This window comes from Felis catus, chromosome A2, assembly GCF_018350175.1.
Source record: "Felis catus isolate Fca126 chromosome A2, F.catus_Fca126_mat1.0, whole genome shotgun sequence".
Lineage (NCBI taxonomy): Eukaryota > Metazoa > Chordata > Mammalia > Carnivora > Felidae > Felis > Felis catus.
In genome coordinates this window covers 98,621,472-98,649,365 of record NC_058369.1, presented here as the reverse complement: position 1 = coordinate 98,649,365, position 27,894 = coordinate 98,621,472, and the positions used below count along the sequence as shown (strand labels likewise).

General features: G+C 40.6%; 1 protein-coding gene across 1 annotated transcript; it reads left to right on the top strand.

Moving 5' to 3' along the window:
- The first annotated feature begins 236 nt into the window (after nt 1–236).
- PON3 (paraoxonase 3) lies at nt 237–27,363 on the top strand. The gene is made up of 9 exons (XM_003982776.6): nt 237–391; nt 1,911–1,981; nt 9,248–9,303; nt 14,820–14,985; nt 18,499–18,625; nt 22,555–22,755; nt 23,773–23,854; nt 24,107–24,235; nt 27,128–27,363. The coding sequence occupies exons 1-9, from the start codon at nt 318–320 to the stop codon at nt 27,284–27,286; spliced, it is 1,065 nt and encodes a 354-aa protein (XP_003982825.1). The 5' UTR covers nt 237–317; the 3' UTR covers nt 27,287–27,363.
- Nucleotides 27,364–27,894: the final 531 nt, after the last annotated feature.

Genomic DNA, 27,894 nt, shown 5'->3' with positions numbered 1-27,894 from the left:
TCTATCGTCCCGCCGAAGGGTGTGTTCTTGCCGAAGCTGCACCCCAGACTCCCTGCTGCACGTGCAGCCTTGAAGACAAGAGGGAATCCCCGCGAGCAAAGGTCTCCTTGAACCTGGCCCTTGGAGACGACCTTGAAGCCAGGGCGGCAGGGCGTGGCGGGGCTGCCGAGACCCAGACCTGGACCTCGGCCACGGGCGCAGGCAGCGCACTTGAGGCGGGCGGGGCGGGCACCAGCCAGGGGGCGGGGCCTGGAACCTGCGGACCTGCCCTCCGGGAGTGCACTGCGCCGGCTTGTCACCAAGGGGCCCCGGAGATCATGGGGAAGCTGGTGGTGCTGACCCTGCTTGGGGCCGTCCTGGCCCTAATAGGGGAGAGATTAGTGGCGTTTAGGTGAGTTGGCATCTTGATGGGGGTGTCCTTGGTTCTTCCTCTCCTCTTCCAAGTTTCAAGGGCTGTCCCGTACCGTCTTGTGCCGCCTTCCTAGCAAGTAGGAATGAGCATATTTGGAACTTCACTCCTCAGTTTCACCCAGCGAACTATCCCTTGAGAAGCACTGATGTGGAGAGTGAGCCGTTTGCCTTTCCTAAAATGGTAGCACAGAAACACCCCCCATTTATTTTCTGAAAGTCATGTCCCCCACCCCACCCCCTCTTCCAGGTTGCCCTTAGTGTTCTGCTCCTGAGAGAAACGAACTCAGTTAGAAGTGCTGGACCTGGAGGGGACTGGGCTACCAGCTGGATGTTTATGGCCCAGGCATTGCCCAAGACCAGCTAAACATTGATGAGTACTGGGATACAGAACTCATCCTAGATGAAAAACTAGCCAGACAGCAGGGAAATGAGCTGCAACCCGCAGGTGGTAACTGGCATTTTGCAAGTATTAGGACCTTTTGAAGTGGAAGATGTAGTAGTGATAGCCAGAAATATCTCAAGAAAAGTCAATATACTGGGCTAGAAAGAAATATTAGGTATGATAAGCATTTCTGAGTGTGTCTTAGGCCTCTGCTTGTCTTCACTTGTCTTTGGGTTGTTTTTATTTATTTCTTTAAGCAGAGGCTGATCTCAGAGATTCACATTAGAATCTGTTGAGAAGCCTGATGCCTTTTGTTAATACGTTCTAGTTCAGCTTGAGAGTGTTTATTGTTACATTTGTTCCCAGTGCACCCGAGTGAGAGAATCATAAAAAATAACAATTATAAGGTAGATCTAAGGTGCATTTTAAAACAAGTGACAGTAAGATAAGCTTAAGTGTGGAATCTCCTTGAGTACAATCTAATAAAAATTTCAAATTATCCCTGGTATTTAGAAGAATGGTTCACTGTGAAAACAGGAACACTACAGTGAAAAATAATTGGGCCAATTGTTTACATTGTGGTTAGTTTGATGACTTTATAAACTTGCAAAATAGGTCGGCATATTTCTTTTTTAAATAATGAAGTTAAAGCAAAAGCTACAGGGTTTCGCTATTAGGAGACACTTGAGTTTGGGAAAGCATTTTTGTGGGGAGTCAAAAGACAAGACTATAGGAGATTAAGGGGAGCCAAAGTGCAGATTTATAATAGGCAATACTTTAGCCAATTAAATAATACTATTCTGTACATTTAAAGTAATAATACTGTTCAGTTACCCATATAGTATCATTTATAGGGCAGCACAGTGTGTAGTCCATGTGTAATGGCATTTTAGTCTTTCAACAATAAGTGGGTGAGGTTAGCTGATGTAGGCACATTACCCACATAATGTCCACATTAGGTAAATAAATGTAAATAAAAGGAGGTGCCTACTTACTTGTTACATCATCCATAAATGATGAGAAACAAAGTTAATGAACAAGAAGGGGATCAGAGACCATGTTTCAACGTTGATTTTGGATGGTTTACATTGACCTCCAGTGTTTTTATCTTCTATAGACAAAGAATGAATGCATCTCGAGCAGTGGAGCCAGTAGACCTCCCAAACTGCCACCTTATTGAGGGACTTGGTATGTATGTGACAGTACAATTTCTTGGTCACTAGCCACCTGACTGAGGCTGCCAACTAATTTAATTCCCTGCTACTCCTTAGATTCTCCTCCCGGGGCCTCTGCCCCATCCACTTTACCCGAGCCACCTCACACCATGTCTCCAAGGGCCCTCCTAAATGTCAAAATCTGTGGCTTTTTCTCAGTCCTGCTTTCCTTTCTGACATCTCTCCACCATTTCAAGGCTGTCCTGTCCCTTACTAAATGTTCCTCCTGTCCCTTCTGGGACATTTCACTCCCCTCTCTCTTTTTCTGGTACCTACCTTACTTCTTTTCTTTCTTCTTCTGTCTCCTTGGTGATATTCCTGGTTTCAAAATATATCTGCGAGTACCATAGAATATTACTCAGTCATCAAAAAGAATGACATCTTGCCATTGCAGCGATGTGGGTGGAGCTAGAGTGTATTATGCTAAGGAAACAAGTCAGAGAAACACAAATAGCATATGATTTCACTCATATGTGGAATTTAAGAAGCAAAAGCGATGAACATATGTGAGGGGGGAAAGAGAGAGGGAAACAAACCTTGAGAGACGCTTAACTATAGAGAACCAAGTGAGGTTTGATGGAGGGAGGTGGGTGGGGCATAGGCTAGAGGGTGATGGGTATTCAAGAGGGCACTTGTGATGAGCGCTGGGTGTTGTACGTAACTGACGAATCACTGAAATCTACTTCTGAAACCAACATTGCACTGTATGTTAACAAACTAGAATTTAAATAAAAACTTGAAGGAAAAAAAAATCATCTGCAAGCACCAAGAGAAATATGACCTAGCCCTCACCCTCCAGAACCTCACAGCCTACTCAGGCATCTTTAAAGAACGTAATGAAAACCCCATAGGGGGCTCCCTGACCTCTCAAACTGCAGGCCTTCTTTTCCAGTCTGAAACTACTTTCTATTTTTGTCATTTCCTCCCTCCTACCCTCGGCCACAACTAGCCCTTCTTTAGACTTCTGTGTATGGTAACCCCCTCCTCAAAGGGACTCAGTTCCATATATAGCAGCCTTTGTTTTCTCCTTGTCCCTCATTGTTCCTTGTGAGACTCCTTGGGCTCCACCTCCTCTGTGGCCCCGCACGGGGCTGATCTTACCTACTCAGCTGCTCTTTACTACGACGTCCTGCTCATTAGTACTTGTCTGCTTATTTGGGCTCCAAGTTTCCCATTCTCCCTGACACTGCTACTAGAAAAACAATGCCAGGTAGATTCTGTTCACTGTTCAGGGAATACACTTCTTCACTTTCTCACGGTTGCTCATGAAATCTTCTGATTTCTCCATCTCTGCTTGCTGAGACAGGCTGCAAATTCCTCTCCTACCTCTGAACTCCCCAGCACTCTGAAACTCTCATTCACTTATGACACCTACCACAGGCTTATTTTATGGCTAGCAGTGTTCTCTCTTTCTCCCACTAGCAGACTGTAAACTCCCTAGGGTCAAGGACTGTGACTTATTTATCAGTATGTGACAGGATGACAGCATAGTTTATTTTGATATGAGTCTGTATTTTATTTTTCTTGATACATATATTTCTTTATATATGATATATTTTGACTCTCTTCCTCTCTCTCTCTCTCATATATATATATATATATATATATATGAGAGAGAGAGAGAGGGAGAGAGAGAGGGAGATAGCCATTGAATCTGGTGTCTTTCTATCTTCCTCTCGGTCCCTTTTCCCCTCCAGCAGCTTCCCATATCTCCAACATATGTCTCTACTCCATTGTAGGTTCCTTTTGTTTTCATAGTTGCCTGTCAGAATCCTTCTTTCATATATATATATATATATATATATATATATATATATGGAGAGAGAGAGAGAGAGAGAGAGAGGGAGGGAAAGGAGGGGGAGGGAGAGGTAGGGGTTTGTGTTGCCCCCTAGAAAACAGAAGGAACTGAAAACAAATTCCTTCCTGACTTTTGTTCTCAAAAATCTGAGTTCCTTCAGAAGGTTCTGATGGACAAAGGATAAGAATATGTGGATTTTTTTAAATAACAGGGATCCTTTCCCCACTGCCTGATGGCATTCTGGGAGTGGTGCCAGAAGCCCAAAGGAATAGGGACAAAATATCCTCAGGGGAGGCTGGATTCTTTGCACTGGGTGTCCCAGCCTGAGCAAAGATCATGTGCCCTTCCAGGACCTGGCAGTGGCAGAACTACGTAAATGACATGAAATGCACAGGCTTGGCAGTGAGTAATTTGGCGATGACTCGTGTAGATTAAAGGCCAGATGGACTTCCCCAAACATTCCGCTTTTTAAAAACTGGCCACCTACACTATTTGCACAACCCTGGCAGAAGACCCAGTAGTGACTGAGACTGAATTTTCCTTCAGTTTAGTGGAATGTGGATTCAGGGTCAGATTTAATTGGATTTTTTAAAAAATGGGAAATGTAACATTCACTCATTTGTTTACTGTTTTGTGGAGTAATATTCATATTTATTTCACATCTATCTCTCAAAAGATATGAGCCTGCCAAATAATGTAGAGGGGTAATTAAAGTAGATGATTTCTGAAGTCTAGTCTGACTTTCAGATACATAATTCAAACAGATTTGCGAAGCTAAAACTAGGGTTAATATTGTAAGGCATAGATCAATGTTCTGATTATCCAAATATTTTGAAAAGAATGGCTGAAATGGTTGGAAACTGGCTGGGAGCAGAAGAAAACAAAAGGGACTTCTTATGTCTATTGGCATATTTCCATTTTATACTTTGGAGAACCACACAAGTTTGTCAATAGGACAGTGTTGATACATATCTAAAAATAATACCGCTGCCTTATGAAAGGCCTGGTGTCTAGAAACATTCTGCTGAGTCCTTTACAAACACTTACCTCATCCTCACAACCGACCTGTAAGGTGGGTGCTCCTTCTGTCCTTGCAGATTAGGAAATTGACACACAGAAGCATGAAGTTACTTGCCCAGTGGTCTGGAACCAGCGGGTGACAGGCCTAGATTATGAGCCAGGGTGGTTTTCTTCTATGCCTTGTAGTCTTTGTTGTGTGACACTGCCTCTCTTATCTACTGGCAACACATTTGGTGACAGAAGTGTCAGAAAGTAGGATGGCAGCAGAAAACAAAATCTGAGATGCAGGAAGGTGAAATATTAATAAATAAAGCTGACCAAAACAATGCAGGCTCGATATTTAAATAAAAAATAGCTAGTGAGACGACCCTCACAGGACCCAACTATTTGACGAGTGAAAAGCTTTATGAAGCAACGGAAAACCACTAAGGGATTTTAGGCAGGGCTTGGTGGGCAGTAACAGAGCTGGAGGAAAATTCTGACTTACATTGTCTTCAAGATCTAGGCTTTTGTGGTTAATTTTACTGATGGAAGAAACTTTCCTTTTTTTTCTCCCCTTCCCAGTATTCTTTCTATGAAGAAAAGTTGAAAAGAGAAATATTTCTAACTTGTAGAAATCATATCCCATAGCTCCTTCTGTATTAGGTTTATCTTTTTTCCAAGTCTTTGAAGGGCAAGGATTGTTTTAACCAGGAAGTGATTTGGCTGCCCTTGGCATCTAATCAAAGCTGCATTTGAAATTCAAGTAGCTTTACTGGGGCTCCACCTTTGGCAGGATTATCAAGTAGACAGTCATTGAATTTGGTGTCTTTCTATCTTCCTCTCAGCCCCTTTTCCTCTCCAGCAGCTTCCCATATCTCCAACATATGTCTCTACTCCACTGTAGGTTCCTTTTGTTCTTATAGTTGCCTGTCAGATCTTCTTTCCTAGATGTGAAACAGTAATAATATTATTTGGTCACAGTGTTTTGTGTGTGACACTTTCTCAATGTGCCTGTAGAAAATGAACAAAGGCCAAAGAAACAAAGTCATGCCAAGTAGAGGATGGACAGGTTAAAAAGCAGTAGACACCTCTTCATAAGACTGATTTTAGACTTATCAGTGGAGTTTTAATGGTAGCTGTGCATAGGCTAACGAGTATGTAGGGAAGACTCGGGGGAGGGTGTCCTGGGGCCCCTTACTCCCCCAGGTGTCACTTTTGCTGAGATACACTATGTTGTCAGGCAGGTGGAGTGTAGGTGGGGGAAGTAGACGAGGAGGGGTGGGAATACTGTGCAATCAGCTGGTAATTCTTCACATCTGAGTGGAGAGCACCAGCATCCCTGTGCTCCAGATTAAGTAAATAAAGACAAATACAACACCTTCAGAAAATACCCACTCCTATTGTAGCTGAATTATTGAGGGAGATTAGTGCTGTCATAGGAGATACGTGAAATGGCATTTGGAAGATAAAAGAACCAAACCAAAGAACACACAATTCAGGATGTCTTGTACTTAGAGATTAACACTCACCTGTCAACAGTTTAACCCAAAGACGAGACAAAGTTCAAGAAACTAACATGGTTTATCTTATTTTGTCAGTCAACCAGTTTTCATTGAGAATTTTTATAGTGAAAAGGCAGGTATTATGTTGGGTACAAAGCTAGAGTAGTGAATGAAAACTGGTCCTTATTCCCAGGAAGCTTATTATCTAGTAGGAAATCAACAAGTCAGCAGAAGGCTGCAGCCCAGGAGTGAAAAAAATATCATGGTGTAGGTAGTCACCGGTGACCATATTAGCACATAAAATGGGTGCTGGAACTGAGAGAGGTTGGAAAGGCTGAAGAGGTGGCCCCCATGCTCTTCTTTAGAGCCCATGATACTCAGCCCAGGGGAAGTGAAGTGGTGTGAGAAAGATGTGGGTTGCCAAGAAGGGGCAGCAGCAGCAAGTGCTCAGGCATGCAGGTGAATGAGTCTGACACATTTCAGGAACTACTAACAGAAGAACCGCAGCACAGCTGGTATAGCCAGTGGGAGTGGGAGTGGGAGCCATAAGAACTGCGACTGGAGCCAACACGTGGAGAATTTGGAATCCAGGCCAAGAGGTTTAAGACTTATGTTGCCAGCCCTAGGAGACCTCTGCAGGGTTTTAAGCAGGACAGTAACAAGATCAGCTTTGCAATTTAAGGTGATGACTGTCAGCAGTGCAGAGAATGGTAGTAGGGAAGCAAAACCGACCTGTTAGAAGGCTATTAGGGAAATTCAGGGGGGATTTCTAGAGCTCAAATGATGGTGATCGATTGGATTTGGGGAGTAAGGAAAAGAAAGCATCAAAGATAGCTCCAAATTTCCTAATTTGTGTACTTGGGGGATGGAAGTGCCATCCACCAAAGTCAAAATACAGAAAATGTAGCCAATTCAAAGGGGAAATGTCCAGATCAGTGTGGGACACATTAAATATGAGACGTGAAAAAGCCAGGTAGGAATGTCCAATATACAGGTGAATGTAGAGGTCTGGAAATTGTTGGAAAGGTTTGGGCTTGATACAGAGATTAGAGAGTCAAGGACGCCTGGGTAGAAGCTGAAGCCATGGAACTGGAGTCGACTGCACAGGTAGAATGACTACTCTGCCATGAGAAACAGCCAAGGGCCGGTACAGCCTGGAGAATATCCACACTCATAGCAGAGTTGAGAAGGAGAATAAGGCAAAAGGAAACCGAAAAGGGGTTTTCAGAGAAAAAAAAGTTGGTTCAAAAATTAACCAACCTGTATGCAATGTGATTTTTTTAATTGCTTTATTCAATTTGCTGGATTCTCCCAGTGTCTGTATTATTCCATGTGGAAACAGCACTAAATCTTCCAGGCCATCAAGATACCATTGATACATAAATCTTGATTAACGGGACTGTTTGGAAAATGGAAAGCTCCGATTAATTTAATTTTCAGGTTACTAGTTGGGGATTAGTTTCAGTAAATGAATATATAATTAAATTTTCCTCTGTTCTCTAGTTTTCAGTGCCCATTGCTCATTATTCTGTTGATTCAAATTTGCATTTTATTTGGCTTTGTCCCACTTTTCTTTTCCCCCTCCCCTTTTGCTCAATTGCCTTTTGACACACTAGCAACCCATTATCCCATGTAACCAGTTCTCCACATGTTCCAATTACTATAGCTGTGTAACAAACCACCTTAAAACTGAGTGACTGACTTAAATGACAATTATTTTGCTCATGAATTTGCAATTTTAGCAGGCTCAGTGGATACAGTTCTTCGCTGTTCTACTTGCATCAGCTAGACTGACTCAGAGGCTGGGAAATGAAGTTATCTGACACTTCTCTAGTATCTTCTCTACCTTGTGTCGTGTCTGTGTGCTCTCTTCCTCCAAACTTCTTACATTTAAGTTCAGGGTCCCCAAGGTGCGTGTTGACAGAGACAGAGACAGAGATGAGACAGAGAGAGGAGGAAAGAGAAGGGAAGGGATGGGAAGAGAAGAGAGAAGAGAGGACAAAGAGAAAGAGAACCAGGAGCATTTGTGGTTATGACTTTACCTTGTATGTCATGTGGCATTACTTCCCTCTCATTTATTTGTCAAGGGGAGAGAATTCAAACCTTACCTCCTGATGGAAAAATACGAACATCACATTTTAAGAAGGGCATGTGGCTATGATGCATATTGGTCCCACCATATTTATAAAATACCGTTTGCCACAATAGATAACCATAGCCTTTACTCTCAGTCCTGCTTGCTTGGGAGCACCTCCTATGTGGGTCTATCTCTCTATTAGGAGCCATGTGAGCCCTCTTTTCATTCTATTCATGGTCATAACTCACTTGTTATATGCTTCTTTCCATAGAAAAATGCTTGGGACCAGCTCTCAATGAGAAAGAGAGTTGACTACATTTTTTCAAATTTGTCTATATTTGTTAGTCTTTCCTAAGACCTATTGCTTTATTCCAGATAACAATTACTCAATAATTTCCCAATATGATTGGATGATGATATATTGTTAGGCCTCAACAAGTTGGAAGAGAGAAATATTTGGCTGAGAGGCCTTTAAGAGACCTTCGCAATGAGGACTTTGCAATGTTAACACTCTGTTTGTGAGATCAGTCTTCTATGGGGAACAAAACTGAATCTCTCAGGGCATATCCTAGAAGTTGTTATTCAAAGAACAAATCTAGGATATGAATTTGTTTTATAGTTATTTGCTTTTTCCTCCTGAAAATTGAGTTCTAAAAAAAGAATTTAGTATTTAGGGAATCTGACTCAGGTTCTACTGTAGAGTAGCATGCCTATGGGATTCCTGGAAGTTAATGTAGTTTCCCAAGTAAAGAGTTGAAAAAGTTAAACATAGTTTCCAACAGAAGTTTAAAGTTTTGCCTGTGAGATTTTGTTTCTAAGCCTTCATTCATGCATCTTTGTGATCCTCCACTTCTTTTGCAGAAAATGGCTCTGAAGATATTGATATACTTCCTAATGGGCTGGCTTTTATCTCCAGTGTAAGTATTTTCCATGCCCCTCACGTGCTCATGTCAATAGCTATACAGACAGTACATTAATGTTGCCGACTAGAGCTGCCAGATGGACCCCTACACACTCATCCCAACTGTGGCTAAATCGGTCAACTAAAAAAGCCAAAACAGGATTCCAGTAGGCTAATCAGTATACCACAGGAGGGCCCTGGCTTGCCTGCCCCATGTGGGCAGTTCCTTATGGGCAGTTACATATTCAATAGGGGCTCAATAAATGTATATTGATTTCCATTCCAGTCCTAGATTGGTCCCCAGATTTGTCCATCCTCGCCGTATTTTGCTGGACCTCAGCTTCTGGTAGTCATCTTCTCACTAACTAGTGATCCTCTTGCTACACCTACCTGTGTTTGGAGCTCAGTAAATGTTTGCCAAGTATGTGTTAACATGTGTCAATTCAAAAGCCTGAGCGTTTTGCATCTTGAGGTCCCTGTCGTTCCTTCCAACTCTTTCAAAGATAAGTAGAGAAGATCCTGTGTTTTATTTCCAGTACTACCTTCACAGGTTTGGGATGATCAAGAAGCTATGTGAAGAACGATAAATAAATTAAATACAACAAACTAAAAGGTATATGCTATGAAGATGTTGAAAATTGCCATGTATTTACTGAACAGTTGCAATCTGGAATGAGACCTAAGATTTTGAAAAAATAAACGGACAATATTTTCAATGTGAATGCTGATTGCTGGAATTACGTGTCCTAATATTCCATTTTGACCAGTACAATACTACCATATAATATGAATTTTAAAATCTGTATCTTTTTGGCTAAAAAGGGACACACATAGTAAGACTTAAAGGCCTTAATTTCTAACTTCTTAAGTATGCCTCATATAGTCAGGGTCTCATTTGGATTTTAAATTGCTGTTGGTGGTGACATTGTTGGGGTGGGTGGGTGGGTGGGAGTGATTTTATTTCTTTAGTTTTCCTCCAAAGCCAAAGATAAAACAAAGCTTGTCTAGAAAAGCTTTCTCTTTGTTGACTTAAATTTTCTATTGTCAATTTAGATTGTTAATGTTATGCCAAATAGACTTTAAAGAATGATTATTCTACAACTGGAAGATTTCTTCTTTGCTTTTACGAAATAATATTTGTAGTTCCAACTGTGTACCTTCTATTTTCACTGTAACTAAAAGTACTGAACTATTTCAGTGGAGAATCTAGAGATTTTCATCACAAATAATTCCTTGAGAAATGTTAACATGGAGCTGTAAGTAACAGAGCTCTTTTTTTGTAAACTAATGAATGACTCATAAGCTAAGGATGATATTTTTTACTCATTTTCAATCTTTCTGAACTTCAGGTCCCTATTCTTGGTTTTTCCTGTTGCCCATTCTTGCCATCATAGAGCATATTTGGAAGCTGCTGATTTAGAGAGAAATTCTGTGCAATAGATATTTTTAGTCTACAGAGAGGTGCCAAGCAAGCTCTTTGCTTTCTTACCTTGGGACTTGGCATTGGAATGCTTCTCTTTACCTGCTTTCTTCACACATTATGGGCCAGCTCCTAGTTCTCTGTCAGGCCTCACTATGGTGGCACTTTAATTCTGCAGGAAAGTCTTCCCTAACACTCTTTCTGGGCAACGTGCCTCTTCTATGCTCTCTCACATTCTTTGTGCTTAGTCTCTTACATACCACACTATATCTGATGTGGTCATTGGTGCTGCCGCTCCAGATTTCAAGCTCCTCGTGGCCAGGACTTTGTGCATCTGTTGCCATGCTCAGCATCTAATATGCTACCTGACATGCATGGGGTACTTGAATATTTACTGAATGCTTGTGCTGGAGAATGAGGGCAGTATAGAATTTCAATGCCAACTCAACTCACATACACATGTTGCCTGTTGGAAAAAATAAAATGCCTGCCCCTCCAGGTGATTTTCACTATTTTCAGTGGTGAATGACATTGCAAGAATGGCTTGCATTCACATGCTACAAATTCCTACCCAACTGCCTCAAACAGAAAACAGGGTGCATACGAAGCCACTTATTGGAGGTGTTTCAATCATCATGACACTTAATCTAGATCAAGTTTTGTTTTGTTTTTTTACAATGGCCCACCCTTATTTACTTATTAAATCATTTCCATTTCTAGAACATTCAGTCTTTGAACTGGCAGTGCCCTTGTGTGTCCCTAAGCTACCCAGATGCTTGATGTTCTTCTTTGAGCTTCCTCCCTGAGCAATGTTGCCTGCTGTCAAACCTTTCTTTATGGTGTGTCAGAAAGAGTGTATACAATTAATGATGTGAGTGACTCAGTGAATTCACTTCTCTGGGCTTAATTTTCCTCAGGTGAAAAGGGAAGAAGTAGATGTCTTTGACTTTTTTTTTTTTTTTTTTTTGGTCCACTGTTACCACCACCTAAGCCTCTGGGCTTGGTGGCAGTTTGACTATGGGGAAAGGGTAGGCTTGAAGATGGAATTTCATGACCTTATATTGGGGAGAACAGTGAAGCTCTTCACTGAGAATAATAGATATGGATGAGAAGAAGGATTTGAGGGGAGAATGTTGACTTTGGTTCTGACAATTTGATTTTGAACTACTCTTAGGAAGCAGTTGGAAATGCAAGCTAGAGCTCCAGAGAGAGGTTCTAGGTAAATGTGCAGATGTGAAAATAATTGGTAGAGAAGAAAGATCTGAAACTTTATGAATAAGATGTAGAAGGAGAAAGTATAGAGCAAGAAGGAAAGAAGGATGGATGAGGTTAGAAGGGGGAAAGGGCAGAAAGAGAAGCAGAACTTCAATCTGGAAATCCTACTCTTGACTTTTTGACAAGGAATAAAGGGGTACATCATAGTGTCAAATGCCATAGAGATACAAATAAGGAAAGGTGGAGGAGTTATCAAAGAAAATATTTTGGAGGGCACTGGTATGACCTTTATAGAGGCATTTCTACCAACTGGTGAGAGTTGGAGCAACTCAAGGCAGGCAACAAGATCAAGTGATGTTTCTAAGAGATTTGACCATGAGGGGAAAGCAAGATAAATATGTGTTTGAAGGAAGAGTAAAACTAGAGATTTGTTTCAAGAAAGGAGATATGAACAATTTTTCAGGCAAATGAAGGAGACACTGGTGACAAACAGGTGGCAAAATTAATAAACTTAACAGAGGGATACCCATTCCTTAAGAATAGTGGGATAAAGGAAGAAAAATTGATAAAATTTAAAATTACGGAGACAGAAAGGAGGGAGTCAGAGAAAATTCATGTTGAATGGCATGTTTTGTTTTGTGGTTTTTTTTTTTTTGTTTTGTTTTTTTCAGAGAAACAAAAGGTAATGAAATAAATTCAGAATAGAATAGAATTCAGACTAGCCCTATATAAAAGCTGGACCAGGGCAAGGGGGAGGGTGGGAGGAATTTGATAAAGAAGCAGTAAGCAAAGGGTGTGGCTTCCTTAGAAGACTGGGTGTTGATTGATGATGACAGATTCAAGGTCTGGAAGGAGAAGTTTGTGGCGAGGGCCATGCGGATCCCTCCTCCAGCTGAGGTGACCTAAGACAAATGAAAGGGAATAGTACCCCCTCTGATGTGCTTCAGCAGTGCCATTGTTGTCTGCGGGAAAGCCAGGCTTCTGGTAAGATTTAGATGTAGAAGTACTGTTCTAAAAAAAAAAGCTCGAGGGGCGCCTGGGTGGCGCAGTCGGTTAAGCGTCCGACTTCAGCCAGGTCACGATCTCGCGGTCCGTGAGTTCGAGCCCCGCGTCGGGCTCTGGGCTGATGGCTCAGAGCCTGGAGCCTGTTTCCGATTCTGTCTCCCTCTCTCTCTGCCCCTCCCCCGTTCATGCTCTGTCTTTCTCTGTCCCAAAAATAAAATAAAATAAACGTTGAAAAAAAAATTAAAAAAAAAAAAAGCTGGAAGATGTATGTGGGTTGTTTGCAGCTGAAGATTGACTCCCCCAGGGTGGGGGTAGGAATGAAGGGCAGTGGAAGGGTCAAGAATAGTATTATTAAAAGTACACATGTGTATGTATATACATATTTATAAGGAAGGGAGGAGCCAGGGAGACAGAGTAAGAAGGAAATAATTTAAATCGACTATAAATGGAAATGAGGGTACAAGGAAAGATATGATGTTGATATTAATATATATCAGAGTGATGGGGAAGTGATAGAAGGAGGAAGTGAGCTGAGTTTTATAATTGGTGTGGCACAAACCAACCCCAAGTTTTGACACAATGACCCGGGGTGCAGCAAAGGCCCATTATGTTCAGGATACCTAGTATTGGTTGATAATCACACATAATTGGCTCTTTCAGTAGAAAGAACCACTGTTCAAGTTACTGGAATAAAGTTTTTGCAATATTTGAAGAAAAGGATTTATATCCAAATTTTCAGATATATCTATAGGAACAAAATAGGTCAGAAATAGTCAACTTAAGAGACTGGTTCCCCATTGTGTATATAAACCACAATTTCTTTATCCATACAGAGAAAGACAGATACCATATGTTTTCACTCTTATGTGGATTCTGAGAAACTTAACAGAAACCCATGGGAGGGGGGGAGAAAAAAACAAAAAAAAAGAGGTTAGAGTGGGAGAGAGCCAAAGCATAAGAGACTCTTAAAAACTGAGAACAAACTGAGGGTTGATGGGGGGGGGGGGGGGGTGGGTGATGGGTATTGAGGAGGGCACCTTTTGGGATGAGCACTGGGTGTTGTATGGAAACCAATCTGACAATAAATTTCATATATTGAAAAATAAAAATTAAAAAAAAAAAGAGAAAAAAATGAAAAAAAAAAAAAGAGACTGGTTCCCCTATGTTAATTCTTGGCTGATTCTACTATTTGGCACTAGATAAAATAATGGATGGGGGCAATATAATGAAAGCATACACCCCTTCTTTCTGCTTTGAGGAAGGTTAGTTGCAGATTATCAGGACTGGAGAGGATCTTAGCAATCATACACTTTAGCTTTCTTATTTAATAAATGAGGAACCAGAGGCATAGGCAGGCCAAGGGAATAACACAAAGTAACCCAGGCTAGTGTCTTACGTTATACTTTTTGTTTTTTTAATGTTTATTTATTTTTGAGAAAGAGACAGAGTGTGAGCAGGGGAGGGGCAGAGAGGAAGGGAGACACAATCCAAAACAGGCTCCAGGCTCTGAGCTATCGGTGCAGAGTTCAACGGGCTTGAACTCACAAGCCACAAGATCATGACCTGAGCCAAAGCCAGACACTCAACTGACTGAGCCACCCTGACGCCCCATTGCATTATACTTTTTGGTTTAACCCTTTGTCTCTATGTTAATAATTGAATATGGATTCTTCCCATTTCCAATTCCCATTCCCAATGGCCTAGATGACATTGGTAGTCTCTCAGATCAGATAATGGAAACAGCTGACTGGAGTGAAAAATCCCAGAAACCTAGAAGAAATTTAGAGCTTTGAATATTTTTGTTAGGCTTTGAGATTTTCACTTCCACATGAAAATATTGTGAAATGTATATATATATATATATATGCTTACTTATTTTATATTTTTTACAGGGATTGAAATATCCAGGCATGCCAAACTTTGCATCAGATGAGCCAGGACAGATTTTCTTGATGGATCTGAATGAGCAAAACCCAAGGGTCCAGGCACTAAACATCAGTGATGGTTTTGACAAAGCATCATTTAATCCACACGGAATCAGTACTTTCATTGACAAAGGTAAAGCCTGAATGCTTAAAAATAAGGGGGAAATGAGGGAAATACAAGCTGCTCAACCTCAATGACTCAACATAGATGTGAAAGGAGGGAAAATTCTATTTTACCATGAAGACATATACTTGCAAGATAATAAATGTGTATCAAACATTTTTAACACTGCATTAAAGAAGGGTGACTAGAAGGTGGTCATTCCTTCTTCCTCTTATCTCCTTCTCTTTTCATTTGACCTTCAAAACCAATTTAGAGATTGTTCTAAAAAATCGAATATATAAACTAAAGGCTCTTTGAAAATAATTGTGTGACATTAGAAAACATAACATGAAAGAAAACAAGAGATACACCAGATAGAATCAAAATTAAAAGCTTTCTGCTTCAGCGGCACCCGAGTGGCTCAGTTCGTTGAGCATCCGACTTTGGCTCAGGTCATGATCTCACACTTGTGGGTTGGAGCCCCACATTGGGCTCTCCACTGATGGCTCAGAGCCTGGAGCCTGCTTTGGATTTTGTCTCCCTCTCTCTCTGCCCCTCCCCCGCTCACACTCTGTCTGTCTCTCTCTCTCAAAATAAATAAACATAATAATAAAAAAAAATTTTTAAGAGCTTTCTGCTTCAAAAGACACCATGAAGGAAGCAAAGAAACAGCCCAAAGAATGAAAGAAAATATTTGCAAATCATATATCTGATAATAGACATGTATCCAGAATATAGAAATCATTCCTACAATTCAACAACAAAGACACCCCAATTAAAAAATGGACCAAGGATCTTAGTAGACATCTCCAAACAGATATTCAAATGACCAATAAACACATGAAAATTTATGTGTTTAGTGTCCTTAGTCAAGAAGGAAATGGAAATCAAAACCATAATTAGATACCACTTCATTCCCACTAGGGTGTTTCTAATGATAATAAAAAAAGCAATCAATGACAAATGTTGGCAAAGATGTGGAGAAATTGGAACCCTCACCTCACACTTTGTTGGTAGTATTAGAAAATGGTACAGCTATTTCTGAAAGCAGTTTGGCAGTTCCCTAAAATGTTAAACATAGAGTTATCATAGGATCCCCAAACTCCACTGGTTGGTATATACCCAAGAGAATTGAAAATATAGGTCCACACAACAACTTACACACAAATTTTCATAGCAGCATTATTCCTAATACCCAAAAGGTGAAAATAACCCAAATTCTCATCAAGTGATGATGAATGCATGTGCAATAGGACATTATTTGGCAATAAAAAGAAATGAAGTCCTGATGCATGCAATGCTTGCAAACATTATCCTAAGTGAAAGAATTCAGTCGCTAAAGACCACATATTGTATGATTCCATTTATAGCAAGCCTGCAAAATTGGCAAATTCATAGAGACAAAAAGTAGATTAGTGGTTGGCAGGGGCTAGGGGCAGGGTGGGAATGGGCAATGACAGCTAATGGGTATGGACTTTCTTTTTGGGGTGATGAAAATGTATGGAAATAGATAGTGGTTAAAATTGCACAACTCCATGAATATACTGAAAACCACTAACTTGTACGTTTTAAAAGTGTGAGCTTAGAGGCCCCTGGGTGACTCAGTTGGTTAAGTGTCCAACTTCAGCTCAGGTCATGATCTCATCGTCAGTGAGTCTGAGCTCTGTGTCGGGCTCTGTGCTAATAGCTCAGAGCCTGGAGCCTACTTCAGATTCTGCGTCTCCCTCTCTCTCTGCCCCTCCCCCCTCTCAAAAAATAAAATAAAAACATTAAATATTTTTTTAATTAAAAAAAGTGCGAGTGTAGTGATAAAGTGAATTATATCTCAAAAAAGCTGTTATAAAAAATGAAAGTTATTAATACATTGCATACGCTTTAAAATAACAGTTGCTCATGTTATTATTACTTGTTCATAGTTCATAATTCCAGACTAATTTAATGTGTAAATGTTTGTGGGTCCATAGGGCAAGTAGAGAACAAAAACGGTGGTCTTATTTCTAATCCTGTGTCTTTTACTTGGGTGAAATTAGGGCTCCAGCCTCTATTGAAATTATTTGGGTGACCATATTTTTTTTGCTCGACCTCTATCTAGACACCATCATTGGAGAAAGTATAATGAGTGACCAGATTAACTTGGAGCTATTTTATTGCATAGGATAGTGTTGGATCTTTTGTTGTTGTTGTAGTCGTTGTTGTTTTGTTTATTTGTTCTAGGCGTGAGAAGTATGGGTTGGTTTTTTGGTTTGGTTTGGTTTTTGTTTTTTGAGATGGAACCAGTTTACAGATCCACCCTCAAGCATTTAATCAGACTTTCTGGAGCTGAATATATTGTGATTGCAATGTTATTTGTTACCTCCTTTAATTGTACATTTAGTTAGTAAGGGCAAAACATTATACATAAATTGGAATGGAATGAGAAGACAAAAAAATCAAAACTATTCTGACCAAGCATCTCTTATATGGAAGGAGGGGTCCAATAGAGGCCTAAAGAAGGTATAAAACCAGAGCAGTGCATACAATGTTCCTGCTGTGTCTGGCAAGAAGTGTCTGGCTGACGGGCCATGTGGGAGCTAAAATCCAACTGGGGGTCTGCTTGCAAAGCCTCAGGCCCCAGAAAGAGCTGGGTCAGACTAAAAGAATGATCCATCTGTGAGGGAGCACCTTTCCTTAATTTGGGTAAAGGTACCTGTGTGTTTCAGGGACCATGCGCATAAGCTCTGCGTCTCAGGGCTTGGACTCACTCTACTGCATGGTTGGAAACCCCATCAAGAAAGGAATAGGGGAGATGAACACAGATCAAGGTCTGAAATGGGACGATGGGACCAGGCTGTTTCAAACTCCAGTGCTCATCTTACCTAGAACTTCTGTCAAGTCAGAAAACAGTGTTTTGAGAAAACAGATTCCCACCCTCAGTCTTGTTCACAGCAGTTCATATTTCACTATGAAAACAGGTGAACATTCTCAGGGTCGGTGATGTCTAGAATTGATGTGCCAGTTTTTTCTTGAATTCATTTTCACATTCCATATCCATTGGGCTCACTAAATATTGTTACTGCAAACTTAGGTAGTTGACTTGTGTCAGTTTATACTCTAGCTGGGACGTGTTGCTTGTTTTAAGATATTTACTCAGCCCCGACATTTCTTGAGTGTGTGTTGCAATGTAGGCATTTCTCACAGAAAAGAAACTCACTTCTCTTGTTGAAGGGCCACCCTGGGAAACCACATCCGTTTATGTACCATTGTAGTTCTGTGTCTTCCTGTTGTAGAAGGTATGGAGGTACGGTTGAGGAGACCACTGAGAAAAGTTTTCCCTTGGCTCTGCCACTTGGTGGTGGTGAAATTGTGCATGAGTTATTCAGCTCCTGAGCCTCAGTTTTCTCAGTAAAATGGAGATTCTGGCATTTGACCTGTCAGGTGTACTGTGGGGATCAAATGCAAGGTGTGTAAGAAAAGTGCTTGAACGTGACCAAATTCTATACCAAGTCTAATAATAGTTGCAACAGAAGTAAACTTCTTGGAGATTATTCCTTTTTTCCACTTTAGACCATACCGTGTATCTTTATGTTGTGAATCACCCCCACATGAAGTCCACGGTGGAGAAATTTAAATTTGAAGAACAACAACGTTCTCTTGTACACCTGAAAACTATAAAACATGAACTTCTCACAAGGTATGGAATTAAAGTATTTTGCACTTCTATTTATTTTTGCACCTCTGCTGTGTGCTTTGTTTTCTTTGGTTCAGCAGGCTTAAACTTTTGTTTTGTAGCATTTTTTCCTAAGGCTTTCAAGAGGTTCCTATGGTGACACTGCCCGGCACCTCACTAGAAATTGCCATATTCAGTATTGGATATCTTTATATTTTCCAACTTCGTGAAAGCATTTTAATCCTATAAAGGTGCTCAATTAGATTGGCAGCTCTAATTCCATCCTCCATACCACAACAATGCAATACCTACTATTGGGCTTTCTTTAAACACCTACACCTTTTTCTAGTTGTCCCCGTAGGTTGTATTGTGAGAGCCACACCCACTGGGTGTTATAACCAGCCTCCAGATGGGCCGTTCCTTTGTTCAATAAAAGCTTTAGAGCAGAATTTGAAAAAATCCTGTGGGCACATATAAAAATTCACATTTATTAAGCATTGACTATGTGCCGGGCACTGTACCAAATACTTCATTTTATTCTCACAACAGCCTTTAGTAATAGGTATGAGTAAACTGGGACTTATGAGGTTTCGAGTTAAGTAACTTGCTCAAGTTGCATAATTTGTAAGTTGCAGAACCAGGTTGTAAACCTAGATCCATCTAAGTTCAAAGCCAGACTCTCAGTCACAGTGGTGAAAATCCTTTTTACCATGTTGAGAAAAAAATAAGTTAAGTTTTTTAGTGGGGAGTTTGCCTATTCCAAGGCTGTAACAAACAATGAAGAATTTGTCTTTTATAAAATGGACTCACCACTGAAAGACTAGTTCCAAGACAGGTTAATCTTGTCTTGAGATAGAAGGATAGGGAAAGAAAAGGAAGGAAGGTCACCTTCTGTGCTTTGCTCTCTTTCTTAAAATTACATATCAATGTCTCCCTGTAGAATTTGGGGGTGACAAAAACAGAGGGCAGAAGAAGTAAGAGAAGTTGCGGTCACTGCACTCTTGCCAGGAGGCATTGTATGGGGTTCTGAGGCCCAGTGGGGACAAGGACTGCCACAGGCTGCCTGAGAAACAGTGGACAAATCTCTCAGCTATGCTTCAGTTTCCTCAGTGAAGTGGGAGTTCTCTCACTGGCCTGACTTACCTAACTGGTGATTTTGAGAATCAAATGCAATAACATATGACCTCACTGAATGAGTTCTTTTCAGTGAAGGTACAGCCTGAGGGAAAACCTAATACACAACTACTTTATTAGAAAGTTAGCGTTCCAGGGGCGCCTCGGTGGCTCAGTCAGTTAAGCGTCCAACTCTGGTCATGATCTCATGGTTTGTGGGTTGGAGCTCCACGTTGGTCTCTGTGCTGACGGGTCAGAGCCTGGAGCCTGCTTCAGATTCTGTGTCCTCCCCTGCTCACGCTCTGTCTCTCCATCTCTCTCAAAGGTAAATATTAAAAAAGAATCAAAAAAGGAAGGAAGGAAGGAAGGAAGGAAGGAAGGAAGGAAGGAAGGAAATTACTGTTCCAGGACACAGAAGTGAGATACCAGCCTTATGTAGGGAGTTGCGAATGTTATGGGTTGAATTGTGAGGAACTTGACAAGATATGTTGAAATTTTAACCCCCTGACATTTCAGAACATGACTTTATTTGGAAGTAAGATTGTTGCAGATGAAATCAGTTAATATGAGGTTATATTAAAGTAGGGTATGTCCTTAATCCAACATGACTGGTGTCCTTATAAGAAGACAGACAGGGAAAATGCATGTGGGGTGGAGAATGAGATTGAAGCGAAGCATCTACAAGCTACAGAGTGCCGGGAGCCTACTAGAAGCTAGAAGAGGCAGGGATGGATCTTCCCATAGAATCTCAGAAGGAGCATGGCCCTGTCAACACCTTGATTTCAGACATCTTGCTGCCAGAACTTCGAGACAGTTCTACTGTCTAACACCACCTAGTCTGTGGCACTGTGTCACAGCAGCCCCAGGAAATGCACACAAGGGAGAGGCTACAGCAAGTGTGTTATCAAGCCAGCCACACTGCTAAGTGCAACTCACTGCTAGAAATCATGGCATTGTCCTCCAGTAAACGACATAAGCCTCATTTCAGGACAATCTGGCAAAGATAAGAAAGGGAGAAGAGTTTATTCAGCAGTTCCTTCTCCTGTTAGTAAAAAAGGAGTTCACTCTTGCACATTTCTGGTTGTTGCATGTGCAAGTCAAGTCTGGTGATATCCTGTGCTTTGACATCAACACAGAGAGGCCCGGAAGTAGGAGCCTGAGGCCCATAACAGACACGAGCTAAGGCAGTATAAGACTGCACTGTGGGAAATGCGTCTGGACCATGCAGAAATGGTGGAAATAGTGCCAGGTAGAACCGGACAGGTGAAACTTTGAGGACCTAAAGAGGATTTTTGAGAGGTGCCCTGATACACAATATTTACCAAGCATTTCAAGGGGTAGAAAGGGTACTATGGAAACAAATTGTCAGAAGGTCTAGTTTAATCTCTGGTGCCAGCCAATACTTTCTGGAGGAAAGAATGCTTAAGCTGAGGACCAAAAGATGAATAGCCTGATGACCTTGGTAAAGTCATTGGACATTAACACCTCATAGTATTTTTTTAAGGGTTATTTTTTCTTTTGAGACAGAGAGAGAGAGAGAAAGAGAGAGAACATGAGTGGGGGAGGGGCAGAGAGAGAGAGGGAAAGAGAGAGAATCCCAAGCAGGCTTCATGCCGTCAGTGCAGAGCTCAATGTGGGATCAGTCTCACAAAACATGAGATCATGACCTGAGCCAAAATTAAGAGTCGCATGCTCAATGGACTGAGCCACCCAGGAGGCCCTTGAAGTATTTCTTGAGTCATCCAAAACAGTTTTCTAAATTTAATATAAAAATATTTACACTTTTTTTTTACATTTTTTTCAACTCACTGTCTCTTTTTTACTTTTCCAAGATGTAAATGGCTTTATTGCTCTTTACTCTTGTAAGAGTGTGACTTATTTCATTTTTAGAAGTTTTAATGATAGGGAAGGACATAAACAAGAAGGAATAGTGCTCACAACCCCAATAGAAAGAGCAGGATGGACTGGGTTATGTTACAATAAGAGAAAAGGAAAAACTTTAACATTTTTAGTGGCTCAAAACCACAAATTTTGTCTTGTTTTCTTATTCAGGCTACATATCCCGTGTAAGTGATTTAAGGACTCAATTTTATATTGTCCTCATGCAGGGCCGTACTTTCAACCATCAGAAAAGTTGCTGGTTACTGTCAAAGAGTAAGGGAAGCATGGCAGATCATGCACTGGCTCTTAAAGTCTTACGTCTGGAAGCCACACACATCATTTCATTTCACTGGCCAAAAGCAAGTCACATGGCTGAGCCAGACATCCAGGGCATGGAGAAGCCTAATTCTAGAAGAAAGAGAACCAGAACTATTGGTGAACTGCACTATGACCAGCACAAATAGCCATTATTAACATTTACGAGTCCACAATTTGGAATTGAGGTTTATTTGTATATTTATTTGTTTTTGCTGGCTTCTGTGGAAGGAAAGATTGAGAAAATAATAAACAACTACAAGAAAACCCATTAGGTACAATTAAAGTCATTTACTTTGTGTGGAATTTTTTTAATGTTTATATATTTTTGAGAGAGAGCACGAGCGGGGAAGGGGCAGAGAGAGAGGGAGACAGAATCCAAAGCAGGCTCCACACGATCAGCGCAAAGCCCGGTGTGGGACTTGAACCCACAAACCATGAGGTCATGACCTGGGCTGAAGTCAGAAGCTCAACTGACTGAGCCACCCAGGTGCCCCTGGAATTTTTTAATCCAGACTACTTCATGTATACTTTTTCAAACTGATGAACATAATTGTCTTGGAGATTTAGCAATTTTGACCACAATCAAAATCTTTAAACACTCCATTGGTTTTGCCCTTTCTCTTTTTTTTTTTTCACTTTAGCGTGAATGACATTGTGGTTCTTGGACCAGAACAGTTCTATGCCACCAGAGATCACTATTTTACCAACTTCTTCTTGGTACTGTTAGAGATGATCATGGATCTTCGCTGGACTTATGTTCTTTTCTACAGTCCAAAAGAGGTCAAAGTGGTAGCCAAAGGATTTAGTTCTGCCAATGGGATCACAGTCTCACTAGACAAAAAGTAAGCTTTTATAATTTTTCAACACTTTGCTCTTGACATTTTAGTGGACTCCTTCCTTTAAGTGGTGGTTATTTCCTTAGGCTTAAGTAGTCAATATAAATGTGGACGGATCAGGTGTGGCCAGGGTTCACACTCTTATGTGTGATCATAAGCATACCATACACCCTCTTGCATGCCAGACTTCCCCCAGTGAAATGATATAAGGTTCTTATTCCAAATTTTCATGTGACTCTAGAAACACAGTTACTTAACACACTTAAAAAGAGAATAAATGCACGCTATCTCTGCCCTTTATGAGAGTAATGGTGTTTAATCACCACACTAAGTTGAGTTATCCAAAAGTTCTTTTCAGAGCTCACTTGACTTAGACTGGGCATTTCGAGTGCATAAATTTCAGATTTACTGACATACTACAGCAGACTTTTTTTATAGGAAAATGCAATTTTATTTTATTTTAATTTATAAGAAAATACAAATTTATGAAATTTTCTGAGAAACTCTTAAAGTGTTTTAAAATGGAAGGGGTTTTTTTTTTAAAAGAAAAGTTCTCATGAATATTAATATGCAAACTTGAGATAATAGAGACAATCCCTATAGAAAACAATTCTAAGTGTTCTCTCTCTTTTTAAAAAGATTGTGATTGAGTTTCATGGTCATCTGATACTTCTTTTCAAGCACTAGTTTTTGGAAACATAGACTCTTTTGGCCTCTTATAGGTCTACTTACCTCCATCCAACTTAAGGAATAAATTGTGACTCATAAGTAACGAGACTGAGCCTGTATGTCATCTAGAAACACCAAGTTCATTACTTTATAGTCATCATCTCATATTCAAAGCTTTTATAAAGCTCTTGAAGAATATTAAAAGTAATACTCTGTTATCTTCTTGTACTATGGTTTAGGAAGACATTGCAGTGGCGCTTGGGATTGTTGTGAATTTTTATGCCTCTTCCCCAAAGTAAAATTAATGTTATCTCTCATTTACTTGCTTACATGTGAATGTTATTTACTTCAAAGGTATATCTATGTAGCTGATGTACTGGCTCAGAACGTTCATGTACTGAATAAACGTGGTAACTGGGATTTAACTCAAGTGAAGGTAAAAGTACCTTTGGCTTGCCCACACAACATGACCTCTTATATTAGCTCCCATGCCTGACCTAGGAATGTGCTCCTTGAAAGGAGGAAACATGACTATTTTGGAAGAACCATCAGTGCGTTTGTGCTTGCCCTTCTGAAATTTAGTAGCAAGGGCCCTTAACAAGATCTGTTTCAGAAGGAGCTGGTGGGAGGGAAGAGGGGTAAATAAGAAAATTGAAACAATGTCTTTATATTTCCTCTTTGGTGGAAGGTAATACAGTTGGGCACGTTAGTGGATAACTTAACTGTGGATCCTGACACCGGAGATATTTTGGCAGGATGCCATCCTAATGCCATGAAGCTGCTGATCTATAACCCTGAGGATCCTCCAGGGTCAGAAGTAAGTTCCTATTCTTCTCTGAGCTCACAGGCAAAGCTTCAAGAACAATTTGTTGAGGTGACTTGGGAGAATTTAGTGGGTCACATGTCATGTTCCAGAACTGAACAAGTTCTACATGTGGGAAAAGCAGAGATTTGGGCAGGATGGGGAGATATGGCCCATTAACCCTTTCAGGTCTCCTGGTGCCAATTTAACATCAGTGCTACACAACATTTCCCATCCTTACAAGGGCTGTAGTTGCTATCAGGAAGAATAGGTAAGAACGAGCTTGATTATTCACATAGACCTAGGTTGCATATCATATGTCCAATCAGGATATAGGCTCTGACAAATATAATATGATCTCACTCATATGTGGAATTTAAGCAACAAAGCAGATGAACATAGGAGAAGGGAAGGAAAAATAAGATAAAAACAGAGAGGGAGGCAAACTGTAAGAGACTCTAAAATACAGACAGCAAACTTGAGGGTTGCTGGAAGGGTGTTGGGTGGGAGGATGGGGTTGGGTGTTGGGATGAGTGATGGCCATTAAGGAAGGCACTTGTTGGGATGAGCACTGGGTGTTATATGTAAGTGATGAATCACCGGGTTCTACTCCCGAAACCATTATCACACTCTATGTTTACTAACTTGGATTTAAATAAATATTTTAAAAAAAGGATATAGGAACTGAGTAGAGCCTGAAATTAGGAAAAGGGAGAGTTCTATATGGAACCATCTTCTTTCACACTACCTACTATGAAACTCAAATGGAAGGACTTAAATGACTGTGGCCTCAAAACAAAATTAGTTTTTGCCAGCAGGTTCTAACATATATGATAGTGTTGAAGAAAGTCTCATTTTAAAGATGTTATTTCTGTTATTTAAAATCTTTTCTAAAACACTAGCCTAGACCATTGAATTTTATATGGCATGAAAAACAATAGCAGCATTTTCTACAGAACTGAGTTTAAGAATAGCACATCTCTAGTAAATCCAATATAGAGATAAATTCTTGGCACACATAACTCTGAGAGATTTATTCACAAAAATTTATTGAGCACTTATAATGGGTCAGACTTTGTTCTAATGTTTGGGATGTATCAGAAAACAAAATATGCAAAGATTTCTACTCTTTGGTGGGGGGATAGCCAATTAACAATAAGCATAAGAAATAAGTAAATTACACAGTAAGTTTGAAGGTGGTAAGTTCTATGGGAAAAAATGTATAACAGAGTAAAGGCAATCAGGATTGCTGTAAACAGGGGGGCGGGCAGTCCTATTATTAAATACAGAAATCAGGGTAGGCCTCATTGAGAAGGTAAAGTTTGGGGAAAAACATGTTTGAATCTAGGTTTGGGGAGTTGGGAAATAGAGATTCAAACCCTAGCCTGTTAATTGGCCCTGGCAATATATACTTAATTCCTCCAAAGTGATACATATTACTTTTCTACACACACCCAACAATGTCTGCTTTAAGAAAATAAAAATATGATCCATAACATGATTTTAAATTCTTTGGGATCTTTCTCATGTCTCTATTTTCAAGTTTATCGTTTGTTTATTTAAAAAAAATTTTATGTTTATTTTTGAGAGACAGAGATAGAGCGTGAGTGGGGGAGGGACCAAGAGAGAGGGAGACACAGAATCCTAATCAGGCTCCAGGCTCTGAGCTGTCAGCACAGAGCCTGACGCAGGGCTCGAACTCACGAACCGTGAACTCACCAACCCTGAGATCATGACCTGAGCCGAAGTCGGACACTTAACCGACTGAGCAACCCAGGTGCACCATCATTTGTTTATTTTTGATAAGACTTCTTCACAATGACACCCTTTACTTGTAGTTGAGACTAATGTTTTCTACATGAGTTCCAAGTTTGAGTATTTTCATACAACAAACCTGAGTGAAGTTATAGGATCTTCCCTAAGATGAAAAAGCAAAACTCAACTAAACTCTATTCTAAGAAGTGTCGATATATATTCATGACTCATGAATTTCTAATTGGTTGCCTTTAATTCCTATCATGTCCTGTTTGAGTGAACTTCTTCATCCAGGCTATTTAGGAAACTGGGCACTTACATGTTTACTGATTAGCAAACTAAAGTGTGTTAATCTTGAGGATCAATAACAGTAGTAGGCAGGGATATGTCAGATTGAATTCCAAAGTATGCATTTTTTCTGCTTCCCGGCCACTTTGTAGATGTGAGGGGAGCCCCCGCTGTGACAACTACTATCCTACTGGTTATGAGGTTGGGTTGCCTTGCTACCTGGGTGTCCGTCATTTTGTCCTGTGTTTCCCTCCCCGTACAGTAGGCCTAGTCAAGGGCCAGACTGTTCCCATAGAGGAACACTATTCACTCAAGAATTAGATAAGAGTGGGGTGCCTGGGTGGTTCAGTCAGTTAGGCGTGCGACTACTCTTGGTTTCGGCTCAGGTCATGATCACACGCTTTGTGAGTTTGAGCCCTGTGTCAGGCTCTGCATGGACAGTGCAGAGTCTGCTTGGGATTCTCTCTCTCCCTTTCTCTGCCCCTCCCTGGCTTACTCTCTCTCTCTCTCTCTCTCTGTCTCTGTCTCTCAAAAAATAAATAAACACTTAGAAAAAAATTTTTTAAAGAATTAGATAATAGCACTCACTGGATCTCAACTTGTTCCTTTAAAGAACTATCAAAATTAACTAAACCACCTTGTTTGGGATTTTGGCTAATGTCAGATAACCAACCAGTCCACTTGACTGTGTAGATATAATTAGAACATTAACAGTTTCATCAGAATAAGAAAAAAATAATTGCACACAAATTTTAGTCTATTGATTTCTGGGAAATATATTAGTCCTGGAGTATTTGAGAAGGAATATGTCACTGGCAGCTGTTTTCTCATATAGCATACTGACAAATATTCTTTTCTTGACAGGTGCTTCGCATCCAGGATGTTTTGTCTGAGGCGCCCAAAATAAGCACCAAGTATGCCAATAATGGCTCTGTGCTTCAGGGAAGCTCTGTGGCTTCTGTGTACCACGGGAAACTTCTCATAGGCACCGTATTTCACAAAGCTTTGTACTGTTTGTTCTAGACTCTAGACATTCCAAAAAGTCTTGTCAACCAACAAAAGGCAAAACTGCAAGCTGCAAAATAAAATAAATGTGTTTATTTGGGGTCTTAGGGATTGCAATGTGGGAGACACAGATTTGACTGGAATTGAAAGCTTGCTCTAGAGAGACAAAGGAGGTTGGAGTTTTTAAAGAGGAAAGGGGGGGCTTACTGAAATTGTTTGAAGAAAAGGTGCTCAGTGTTGGTATGGCTACAGTGGCACCAATCCATGTGTGATTGGTTGCTAGGGCTAGACAGTGCATTTAGGTCCATTTTATTTTTTTATTTGATTTCATTTTATTTTTTGAAAGAAAGCGCGCGCACACACACACACACACACACACACACACACACGTGTGAGTGGGGGAGGAGCAGACGGAGAGGGAGAGAGAGAATCTTAAGCAGACTCCGCACCCAGCATGAGGAGCTCAGTCCCAGGACCCACAATGGTGAGATCCATGACATGAGCCAAAATCAAGAATGGATGATTAACTGAGCCATTCATGCCCCCCGTTTATGCCCATTTTATGCGCCTGTTTATGCCCACATGGTAGATACCTTGGCTTTTAGTTTGTTTATCACAAATTCTGA